Genomic DNA, 12,579 nt, shown 5'->3' with positions numbered 1-12,579 from the left:
TCATACAAGAGACTAGCTGTTCCTCATTCGAGGAAACTTTTCCCAGCATTTCCAGGGAGAAATAAAGAGACAGTCCAGAATGAAAACAATTAAACTGCTTTGTAGCAACATTTGCTAACAAGAGTACCGCGGGGTGGAACAATATACGCCTGTCGAATTCCATAATATATTTTCTTATATTGAAATAAGATCTGCATCATTCAAAGAGTGGTTAGCTGAAATGCTATAAAAATGTAGGAGAAAATCTCCGGATAAAAAAAAGAAAATACTGAAATGAACAAAAGGCAATAAATAACTTTTGCAAAAATCGTGGAATCAAAATTCTTTTCAAGGAAACACGACAACACATCATGATTATTGATCCTACTGAGATTGCCGGACAAAATCAAATACTGAAATGAACAAAGGACAATAACTTTTGTGAAAAAAATCGAATCAAAATTCTTTTGAGGGAGACACAACTTCATATCATAATTATAATGTATACCAAGTTTCAAAGAGATCCGTTGAAAAACTGTAGGAGGAGATTGCCGGACAAACAAAGTTTACATCGGACGGACGGAGCCATACCATAATACTCCTGTCAAATATGACGGGCGTATAAAAAGGGCATCTCAAAATGAATTCATAATTTAGAACAATACACATTGTTCACATTAGTATACAAATATATAGATGCATTTCTTATATACTTTACTAGGGTCTAGGGTGCAATTTCACTTGATAATAACTTTGAAATTACCGTTAAAACTAACTCTTATTTGCCCTCGTGTGTGCTGGTCTGGAGGTCTTTATGTGGCAGGAATTTAGAATAAGTGTACCCGGAGAAAACCCATGTGGCTGGGCAGGTGACCCCATATTAATTCTGTTCAATTAATCATTCAGGTAATCTAACCCTGGCTGGCATGGTGAAAGGCGGGTGTGTTATCCATTGCACCAACATAATTGACCACCCAAGTAGTGCAATTCAATCAATTAATAATCAAAATATCAGTGGACATAAAATGCCTTAACCTAACAAACCCCCTCCACCACTTTTTTTTATTGACAAAGCAGTTTGGCAGAATATTTCTGTGTCTGAAATCATAGTAGGGAAATCCTCTCAAACGAGTAACAATTTCCAATTTGACGGATGATACCAGGTTTGATGAAAGAAAACGCCATAATACTGTACCTACAGTAACAATTGCACTAAAAGATCAAAAGGAAAACCAATATAAGCCTTACTGTACTGCCAGCCAATATAGGCCAAAGAGCTTTAGCGATAACTCTATATAGAATAAGATACAGGTAAAAAATATATGATTCCATAACATCCAGATCCATTTATTCAAATGCATACTCTATATTCACAAATTCTGTGAACGATGTACTTCAAGACAGTACAATACACAATGTTCGCGGATATAATACACAATATCCTCCACCTGCTCATGCTGCGATTGGTCAAAACGAGGCGCCGCGTAACCTGCGATTAAATTGCAGTTTATTCTAAAAGTTCATCAAGCTATTAACATATATTGATGCATGTCAACAAATCAACTACAATTTAAAATGCTGAAACCTACCAATTGAATAAAAAATACTTCTTCACATAGAAAACACGCTAAATGTGATGTAGTTCCGCTTCACCCTCTTTGTTGGAACGCATCCATTGTGGTAACTACAAATTCCATATTTATTACTAAAATAAAACGAACCATTATTAATTAAATCATATGAGATTTTTGAAAGATTTTTTTTTCTTTTCAATTAAAAGAAAACTTTAATAATTAATTTTCTATACATTTCTTTATTTTGGGTAACACGTGGCCTAAACATTATCATGTTGTTTTTTGCTGCTATTGCGCTTCGTTTCTAATTCTTGCATTATCATCTTTGCGGAAGTGTATATCGACAGGGTGCTTGTTTTTACTCAACTTCATCATAATAATGTTTTGGTCATTTAAAAGGGTAAGTTGTGAACGTCAACCAAGAAGTATTTAAAACAGACTTACTTATTTCAAAAAAAATATATTTCCACATCGTGTCTTTCGAATTTGTTCAGAGGTAACGTCATATATGAGTCCAACTCAAAATCTGCTGCAAGTGAATATGCCCAGAGTCAGGATACACAGCACTGGACCTAGATTTATCTATGTTGATTTGTATAGAATACTCTTCAACTTTTTAGGAGTTACGAATTGATAGGATTATTACTCATTTTGAAATTTACTTCAAGTCAAGCTTGCATGATCAACAAATATTTCACAGGTCTCAGAAATTGTTTTTTATTTATATTTTGCTGTCAAAGTCAGTATTGTAGTCTGTAGATAAATCTATCTTGAAGTCTGCAAACAGTTTGCTAAATGGTTAAAATATGATAAGTCAAGACGAGAAAGGTATGTCCAATGGGCCTTTTGTTCTTTTTCATGATAAGTATGGTTAGTTAAATAGAGGTTCCCCAACGAGTGATGGTTGGTTACCATGTTTACTATCTTAATTTAACTCTCGTTAGTTAATTTTCAAATGGTATAAAGACACAAAGATTACAGAGTGTCTTTTACAATTTGGAAATTAACTAACGAGAGTTAGATAAACATGATAACCTACCATCACGAGTTTTGGGTCCTTTTTTTTCCATTATATTCATATTTATATCTGGAAAAGCCATATGTTTCCCTTAAAAATACACTATGTCATGATCAGCTTCCGATGGGGGAAACAATTGCTGTGAATCATGACGTCAGAATAGAGATGACGTCGCAAAGCATTGTTACGTGATGTCATAAGTAAAAAATTGACCAATGAAATCAAGTCCAGGCAGGGTGTAACCTACTAGTGGGTAACCAAAAATGTTTACATACTCCTTATAGGTTTATCCAATGAAGCGGGAGTGCAGAGTAAACCGATAGTAGTTATGGGAGAATAAAGTTTTACCTGTCACCAGGGCTTTCAGTTGACGCTTGACATTTACTTTTTCAAACTATGTGTGATAAATTTCATTTAACTTTAGTGTAAGCTATTGTTGTATTTAAAAATGTATAGAATACTATAGACCTACATGTCACAGATCAAATTCTTGGAATGATTGTAGACTCCTCCTTTATACAATAATATCCACTGGCTATTGCACAGCTTAGGCCAAACAAAACATATTTGGCATAACCCTACCTACCCTAATTGTTTGTGCCTACCCTTTAAACTTTTAAAATAATTTTTAAAGAAGCACTGGTAAAGTCAAGATCACTCCCCCATATAAAATGTTTTGTGAGGATATTTTTTTTTACCTACCTACCTACCCTAAATTTTACCAACTTGTTACAGGAAATATACATATTTTTAGCTCACATGGCCCGAAGGGCCATGTGAGCTTATGCAGTACTGCGGCATCCGACGTCTGGCCGTCAAGTTTTTCTTTTACACGACTTCTGAAGAAGAACTCGAGGACCTAGGGTCATGATATTTGGCCAGTAGGTACCTGGGATGGAGTGCTATAAAGTTTCCTCATTAAAATGACCTTGTCCTACTTTCAAGGTCACAGGGCTCAAATATGTTCAAAAATTCAAACAACAATATCCTTAGAACCATTTGGACTAGAGTCATGATACTTTGGTATGTTATGTAGACCAGCAGTGCAAATATTTTTCTTAATTACAGAAATGAAGTCAAATGTCGACATTAGGTGCTAGCCGGAGTCAAAGGTCAACATGGGTTAAAAGCTTAAACAATCTTCTTTTCAAGTTCCATAAGGCCCAGGGTCATGCTATTTGGTCAGTAGGTACCAGGAATAGAGTGCTATAAAGTTTCCTCTTTAAAATGACCTTGACCTACTTTTAAGGTCACAGAAGTCAAAAATGTTAAAAACTTAAAACGAAGATATCCTAAGAAGCATTTGGTCTAGTGTCATGATACTTGGGTATGTTATGTAGACCAGCAGTGCAAATATTTTTCTTTATTACAGTAATGAGGTCAAATGTCGACTTTAAGTGCTAGCCGTAGTCAAAGGTCAACTAGGGTTAAAAGCTTTAAAATAACAATTTTAAATTTCAAACAACAATATCTTGAGAAGCGTTTAAGAGATGTTAAAATGTCTGGTGTTCTAGTTACCAAATTTGGTCTGAAGTTACCTATAGGTCAGTTTCATGTAACAAAAGAAACAGGTGAGCGATACAGGCCCTCTGTGCCTTTTGTTTTGTCTGGCCTTACTATCGGGAATGAATTTTGAAATGCCACGAGTTAGTAGTGTAAAGTTGACGGACGCAGGACGACGGACGCTGCGGTATGGCATAAACTCACCTTGGTCCTTCGGACCAGGTGAGCTAAAAACTGTAAGTACTTGAACTTGAACCGCAGCGTCCGTCGTCCTGCGTCCGTCAACTTTACACTACTAGTCATGAACCACTGAGTGGATTTTAACAAAATTTGGTGTGGAGCATCCTTGGGTGAAGAAGAACCAATTTTGTATAAATAGTGGGTCTGGCCCCCCAGGGGCCTGAGGGGCGGGGACAAATAGGGGAAATAAAGCAAATTATTCTTTAAAATCCTTCTTCTTCTCTAGGAATGAAAGGATTTGGTCCATATTTGGTCAGAAGCATCTTGGGGGAAGGGGAACAAAGTTTGTATAAATGGTGGGTCTGGCCCCCCCTTGGGGCTGAGGGGCGGGGCCCAATAGGGGAAATATAGCAAATTATTCTTTAAAATCCTTCTTCTTCTCTAGGAATGAAAGGATTTGGTCCATATTTGGTCAGAAGCACCCTTGGGCGAATGGGAACAAATTTTGTATAAATGGTGGGTCTGGCCCCCCCTTGGGGCTGAGGGGCGGGGCCCAATAGGGGAAATATAGCAAACTCTTTAAAATCCTTCTACTCCTGTAGGAATGGAAGGATTTGTTCCATATTTGGTGTGGAGCATCCTTGGGTAGTCGGGAACCAATTTTATGTAAACCATGGGTCTGGCTCACCAGGGCCTGAGGGGCGGGGCCCAATAGGGGAAACATAGCAAATTATTCTTTAAAATCCTTCTTCTTCTGTAGGAATGAAAGGATTTGGTCCATATTTGGTCAGAAGCACCCTTGGGCGAATGGGAACAAATTTTGTATAAATGGTGGGTCTGGCCCCCCTGGGGGCTTAGGTGCGGGGCCCAATAGGGGAAATATAGCAAATTCTTTAAAATCCTTATTCTTCTGTAGGAATGAAGGATTTGTTCCATATTTGGTCTGAAGCATTCTTGGGTGAAGGGGAACCAATTTTGTATACACCGTGGATCTGGCCCCCCAGGTGCCTGAGCCGTGGGGCCCAATAGGGGAAACATAGCAAATATTCTTTAAAATCCTTCTTCTTCTGTAGGAATGAAAGGATTTGGTCCATATTTGGTGTGGAGCATCATTGGGTAGTGGGGAACCAATTTTGTATAAACAGTGGGTGTGGCCCCCCTGGGACCTGAGGGGTGGGGCCCAATAGGGGAAATAGACGTAAATCTTCAAAATCCTTCTTCGGTAGGAATGGCAGGATTTTGTCCATATTTGGTCTGAAGCATTCTTGGGTGAAGGGGAACCAATTTTGTATAAACGGTGTGTCTGACCCCGCTGTAGGCAGAGAGGTGGGGCCCAATAGGGAAAATAGAGGTAAAACCTTTAAAATCCTTCTTCTACCATAGGGATTAAGGGATTTTATCCTAATTTAGTCTGGAGCATCCTTGGACAAAGGGGACTCAATTTTGTATTAGCAGTAGGTGTGGTCTCTCCGAGGGGAGGGGGGGGGCAGAAGGGCGGGCCCAATAGGAAAAATAGAGGTAAAACCTTTTAAATCCTTTTCCGACCATCGGGATGAAGGGATTTTATCCTTATTTAGTGTGGAGCATCCTTGGGTGACGGTGACTCAATTTTGTATAATTGGTGGGTATGACCCCCGTAGGGGCGGCTCTGTTTGAAGTTTGTTCTCTATATCTCAAGTACTGGATGGATCTTTCTGAAATTTCATATGTACTAACAGCATCTACCATGGAGTGCTATATCTTTACTTCATACCAATTACTTTAATTATATTCAGGTGAGCGATACAGGCCCTCTGGGCCTCTTGTTCATTGGTACGGCCACCTTTAGATCATATTGATTTAGTTTGTACAATTTTACAATGAAACAGATGGCATTGATGATACATTGTTTATTTCTTTCAGGTAATTGCCTAGTAAGATACTGACCAAAAGATGGATGAGGAAGCTTTATCTCGCAACAATGAGGTCTGTCGAATGTTGCGCCAGTCCCTGTTGGAAATTTGTAGGAACCACTATACAGCCTTGGCAGATATGGAAGTGGATGCTATCATATGTCTGTCTGCTATTAACTCATCTCAACAAAATATCATAAAAATACACCAAGTTGTGCCTCGGGAAAACTTCAAAAACACTTCAACAAATGGTATCCATGCATCCAAGGTGGAGAGTACCCTAGGCATTGCTAGAGGAATTCAAATGCAAATCAAGAAACGGAAGCGTCTCATGTGTAGGCAGAAACACAACTTCAGGATCAAACTCAATGCGGCTAAGGTAGACGCTGGGTTGTCTGGTCAGCTGAAACATGGTGAAACAAATAAATCCAGTTCAAATAGGAGAAAGATGAAGAAGAGTTCTGTGACACAGTATCAACCCTGGAGCCAAACCAAATCTCCTTCAATGTCCATGGACTGCTGCGATACCGAAAACACTGAGAATACCTTGTTTGTTACTCGAGACAAACAGGGACGCTTGTTGAGGGTCAGTCAGCTCCCTTTAAATCAACCTAAATCTCATGTGGACCAAACAATGTCTGGAAACAAGGAGAATAATATTGAGGAGGATGAACCTCAAGACAGTTCCAATTCATCAGATGAGGAAAAAGTAGCCATAAAAGAGGAACCAATAGATGATGCTTATGGAGATTTTGGTGACATAAGTAGTGCTAGTTGTGGACAAACTGATCAAAAGGAGAATTACTCTGATGCTGTGATGGGGAGGAGTGACTCAGATTCACAGGAAATCACACCACCTTTTGTACCCAAGTGTGAAACTCAGCGTAGAGAACTAAGAGGCAAATTTATGATTTACAACAAGGAACTAGGTAGAGTTGAAACAGAACAAGCAGGATCTCAATCAACAGACGAACAAGATGACCAAGATATGAATGAAGATGAGAGAGACTCAGCAAAGAACCATGACAATACTGAAAATTCTAGTGAATCATTTGTTGTGAAAACTGAACCAGAAGATCCAGAATATAACTCCCCTGTAATTGAGAAATCTCCCCTGATAATACATTCTGTTCAAGGAAATACAGCATTTGAGGTGGGCAAGAATACCAATCAAGTGTCTCTACTGAGAAATTGCCTCATCAAAACAGGTAGTGATAAAGAATTGAACATGTCGTCCATGTTCCTGGACAATGATAGAAATTCTCAGCTTTCTAAACTTTCCTCAGACAAAAATGCTGAACTACATTACATAAGTCCATCTACATCCATAATTGACTTTTCTGCAAGTAGTGTTAATGACTGGAAGAATGTGAAGAGCTACTCAATGGTAGGAGAGGAGAGATCAGACGACGACGGCATGTCGCAGTCTAGTGGCTGTGACACGCCACTTAGCACACTAAACAGGGAACCAGCGGTACTTAGGCGAACAAAGAAGAAGAAAAATGAGCCCAAACTTGTGTCCCTTCTTCACAAACCTTCTCTCATGGAGGCGTCAAGTTCAGGGGTGGTTGGGACAGTGGGGCCATCACAGTTATCTCCCCTTAGGATATCTGGTTTAGACAACTCAACATCACCCAACATATCTAGTCCAATTGGTTATTCCTCTGCAAATCAAAGTTTTGAGGAGGGAGATTCCCTGATAAGGGGAGAAGCTAAACAGTTTTATTGTGAAAAATGTGGCACTGGATTTGCTTCCAGAAAGTCTAAAATGAGACATGAAAAGTTTACATGTGGAAATCATACTTTTGAGTGTTCAGTTTGCGGAAAGTTTTACTCGCGGGCAGACAGTAAACAAAGACACATGCTGAAGATGCATGGGGTTAAGATCATGCCCTCTCAGCTTGGCATCGATCCTCTGGATGTGAGCAGTACAGAAGTTGATGACAATATGACTTGGTTGTGAAGAAAATATATTTATAAATCTGAGATCTCTTTTAACGATCACAGTATTTGCCACATATATTCTTAATCTGTCTTTTTTCAATTTGTTTGAACCCATTTTTCTGCAGCACATTAAATAGATACTAGTTTACATGTAAGAAACGGAATAAGAATTTGTCTAACAATATTTTTTTCTTAATTCCGATTCAGTTGGGATGAAAATTAAAGCTTGCCCTTATACCATTTGGAATAAGGACACCTTATGTTTATGAAGGACAAGCAATGTAAGATTTAAGCCTAACCCATTTTATTTATTTAATGGCTTTCCAATTGGTTCTACATGGGTGTTGCTGTGATTTTCAGAACTTTTCAATACTGTCGTATATACATATCAATTAAACACATATACATGTATCGATGTGAGACTTTTGTTCATATGTATGACCTAAGCTGTTATGAAGCTGTGAAACCTTGAAATCAAAATTCTAAACGCATAATGGGGTAAATAATTCTTATGTCTATTATTATTTTGAACAAAATAATATTGTTAGACTTCTAAAACAAAGACATTGTACATGCAGGTCATGTTAAGATAATGGAATTTCTTCAAATAATCGCTTCCTAGGATGAATTTATAACCAGATTAAACAGTTCAAATCATCAATGTGGTAATTACATGTCAGAAATTACTACTCGCATGCATCTGTCCGATATTTCTGGTAATTCAAACCCTAAGGTTTGGTTTGCAGTCTAAAAAAATGTTATTACCTTTTGTTGATACATGTATGTAAATTATGTGATACAGCAAAAGTTGATTTTCACAATATATATACATTGAATTAAATTTCAATGACACATTTTTGTTCATAAGAAAAGAAGTTGGTTTCTGAAAGATTATACAAAATTTTGTTAGAAAAATATACCTAAAGAATTCTTGGTGTTGCTTTATAAACATATATATAAATATATATACAAAGAATGGAATTACATAGATTATATAACAGGAAATCTAGTGCATCAAGAAAAATGATAATAACCAGAAATTGACATTAAGAGGCATGATATTAAGTGAAATGTACTGTATATGAAAATAGAAGAAAAGTTGTTCAGATTTTCATGAAGGTTTTGCTCATTATACATTTCTCCTACATATGTGGAAAATTTTCTGATATATGTATTCAAAAATTATTTTGAAATAATAACAGTTTAAAAGTGAATTACATAACAAATATCTTTCAAAACATTTAAGAAAAGTGCAGTTAGAACTCCATCCATTCAATGAAGTCATCATGACATTTGACTCCTTTCACAAGAAATTGGGTGCTGGTACAATTTGTATACATATGTTATTGTATAAATGTGGCTTACATATATATACATATCTTCTGTTGTGATTTTTGTTGTTGATGAAATACATGTATCGTCCAAAGTACAATTACCTTTTTGTGTATTTATTGTCTAGCTTAGCTTTAATTTTGGGTAAATTCACCTTGTCGAGTCCCATTTCATATTGTGATAAAACAAAAATAACCATGCAAAAGTTTGATTTAGGTAAATATCTAATAAATCATGACATTAGCAACAGTTTGGCTGCTGTCATCAGAACAACTACATGATTGAATCATTAGATTTTTAATTACCAAATGAGGTCAGTTTATTCTATAATCAGAAACACAGGTAAAAGTTTGTAATGTTCAATATTTATTATATGGTCACCTCATTTGAGTTAAGGTGAGGCCAGGAGAATGGTCAAAGAAGGAATGCTTTCTCAAATTGATTTTACACTATATGCTGCATTTATAGCTCAGACTGTGGATCTGTGACCTGGTTACACCTTGTTACTTGTGGATCTGTGACCTGGTTACACCTCGTTACCTGTGGATCTGTGACCTGGTTACACCTTGTTGCCTGTGCAGAGATATTGTGTTCTTCCTTACGTTTTGTTGTCCCCTTGGTTCATGTTGTTAATGTCTTTTCTTTTGTATCGGTGTCTTCTCAATTCAATCAATTTCTGACATAGTTGCCAGTTAGTATCCATTCAGCTTCTGATTTCAATACATCGAGATGTATATGTGGCATTATAAGAAGTTAACATGCGTCCTTAGAATGAAAGAGCTCTAGGTTTTTAGGTCAGAAGGCAAATATTCGTATCTTGGGTTTTTAAAAACAAATTGTCAAACCTGGTACATTGTACATCTCGAGATCTCCTCCTTGTGCTTTACCTGTCATTATTTATTTCACTAGACACTTGGCAATTAGACCAGTTATATATTACTGGGTAGTTAAATGGAAAAATTTATATAAAAAAAAGTGCTTTAGTCGGTGGTGGGCACTTTCAATGAATACGTTTTTTTTTGTATTTTTTAATGAAGCAAAATGTATGCTTACAGTATGTTCATGCTAGTGTCTATATTGGATGTTGAATACAATGAAGTACTTTTCATCAGAACAATTAATGATACATATTGTTTATTGTTTTTCTAAAAGAATTTTATACTTAGTTACTAGTAAGGTATTTATACTCATGATGTATGCAAGTTATAATTGTTTTGGATAGTTATTTGATAATACCTTTTAAAGTACAAAAACGTAATTTATGTTATTTAGTTCAGACACAATGTCTAAGGTAGCATATACCTATTAGTTCAACAGTATAACATTTTTAACCATTACAGTAAATGCTTTGTTTAGATCTAGAACAGTGAAGAATCAACAATGAACTCGGGCACATGATTTCATTTCAACATTCATGTAATACGTAGACTGATCATTTCATACTAATTGGTAAGATTTTCAATATGTATGAAATGTTATGCTGGCATCCTTAATTCAAAGGATGTTTGCTTTATTGTAGTGTTTTTTTCTACAAGTAGGTTTTGTGATTAAATTTAAGGTTTTGCCAAAGAAATAAATTTGGACTGAAGTTTCATTTGAGAATGACATTATAATTTAGCTTAAGAGCTAGATTGTCCCGAAATAATATATGCAGGGCTACAGGGCTACATGTGTACACATTTCCATATTTCCAGTATTAGTTTGCAGGCTGTTTTTGCAAAATTCTACTAGATATAAAATCACTAGCCCAGATATAAAGTTGGTAAGCCGCAGGTGCCGGGCTAGTGGAATAGTACATCTCCGATATATTAAAATTTGTACTTTAAAATACTGACACAACATGTACATTCCCTTTACATTATGGTCATGATAAAGACCAAATATCGTAAACTGTAGTTAATTCATTGAACATCTATTTAACATGCAGTCTGTGTTCCATTTAATGTTTAAAATTGAAATTATTCTTTTTGTGTGTGCCTCCATCATCAAGAACGTTCAATAACGTTGTATCATGAAATTTAAGAAGCTTAATTTTGTAAAACTGCTCTGGGCCAGAACAAGAGAATCAGGAGTAGGATGAAATGTGTCCATTTTTATCAAAATTGAAGTACACATACCTTTCAACACTTATTCAGTAATTATGTGCCTTTATTCCTGCATAACTATTAATTGCTTAATTATTCTTTAAGCAATTTCTTTTTGCCTCACTTTGTAAAGAGAGGAGGAATAATTTGACTTCTGATTGTCATGAACTATTTGGATCTTCGATTGAAATAACTCCACTAGTATATTTAAGCCAGATCAAATTAATATGTTAAAAGGGCTAGTGCAACTTCAAACACATGATATTGTTTTAAAGATATTTTGTATAAAGCCAACTTTAATGGGAATTAGCGTCAATTGATAAATCGGGGCCATCAGATATTGGTGTTAATCTGAATATTCTTTTATTAAAAAAACAAATATTTTGGTATGAATATACCGTATGTTTCTTTTAATGTTCTGTTGGTAATACACGTATATGTTCCAAATATTACAGCTGCCAAAGGAGATTTTTGAGGTGAAGAACTATTAAGTTCAGTGCATCTATATGCAGCTCAGTATCCTGTTATGAGAATAAAAAAAAATCTGTGTAAGACAAGTATTGTACAGTAAAACGTGTTCAATATAGCTCTAGGAACAAATTTATTTAATACTTTGGCATGTTTATTAAAAATTTAAATGTTTATTTAAAAGTTTTAGTACAATGTCCCTGTATTTGTTAATTCTAGATGATAGTATAATTATGCATTTGTGAATACATTTGTACTGGTAAGTATGCAGCTCTTGAGAAAGTCTTTTTGCCAAAAACAAATTAAAAAATTTAAGGGTCAGCTGAGGTTTGATATAAACACGTTTTGCTGTACTGATCGATGTAATACTATCAGAGTAAATCTACACGGTAGCAAACATGCTTATGAAAAGTTTTCACGAGCATCAACAAAGGCCAATTATTCTTTTACTGCTCTTTGATTATTTGATGTACCTTCAATGTATTGAAAACTTACGGCAGTAAAACATGCCACATCTTATTGTTAAATTTGGTGCAGGTGTACAAATTTGAATTTTGTATGTCTTTTCTTCTGTCCATGGACGAGATGATTAATAAATTATTTCA

The 12,579-nt window shown here is 35.9% G+C and overlaps 2 protein-coding genes across 12 annotated transcripts in view; one reads left to right on the top strand and one right to left on the bottom strand.

Annotated features, from left to right (window-relative positions):
• LOC110455972 (transcription factor Ken-like) overlaps nt 1-1,653 on the bottom strand; it is a 47,987-nt gene extending 46,334 nt beyond the window's left edge. For all 11 annotated transcript variants that reach the window (XM_021506457.1, XM_021506458.1, XM_021506456.1 and 8 more), the window contains exon 1: nt 1,569-1,653. The gene's annotated coding sequence lies outside the window, so the exon portion shown is untranslated. The remainder of the gene's footprint in view (nt 1-1,568) is intronic.
• A 223-nt stretch (nt 1,654-1,876) lies between these two features.
• LOC110455970 lies at nt 1,877-12,579 on the top strand. Its single transcript, XM_021506446.1, has 2 exons — nt 1,877-1,953; nt 6,157-12,579. Exon 2 carries the CDS (start codon nt 6,187-6,189, stop codon nt 8,107-8,109), a length of 1,923 nt encoding a protein of 640 aa, XP_021362121.1. The 5' UTR covers nt 1,877-1,953; nt 6,157-6,186; the 3' UTR covers nt 8,110-12,579.

This window comes from Mizuhopecten yessoensis, unplaced genomic scaffold (genome assembly GCF_002113885.1).
Source record: "Mizuhopecten yessoensis strain PY_sf001 unplaced genomic scaffold, ASM211388v2 scaffold8447, whole genome shotgun sequence".
Taxonomy (NCBI): Eukaryota; Metazoa; Mollusca; class Bivalvia; order Pectinida; family Pectinidae; genus Mizuhopecten; species Mizuhopecten yessoensis.
The sequence above is the reverse complement of the archived record's forward strand: the minus strand, read 5'-3'. Positions and strand labels throughout refer to the sequence as shown.

Coding starts and splice junctions, on each gene's coding strand:
- LOC110455970 (XM_021506446.1), top strand. CDS start 6,187: ATGGATGAGGAAGCTTTATCTCGCAACAATGAGGTCTGTCGAATGTTG.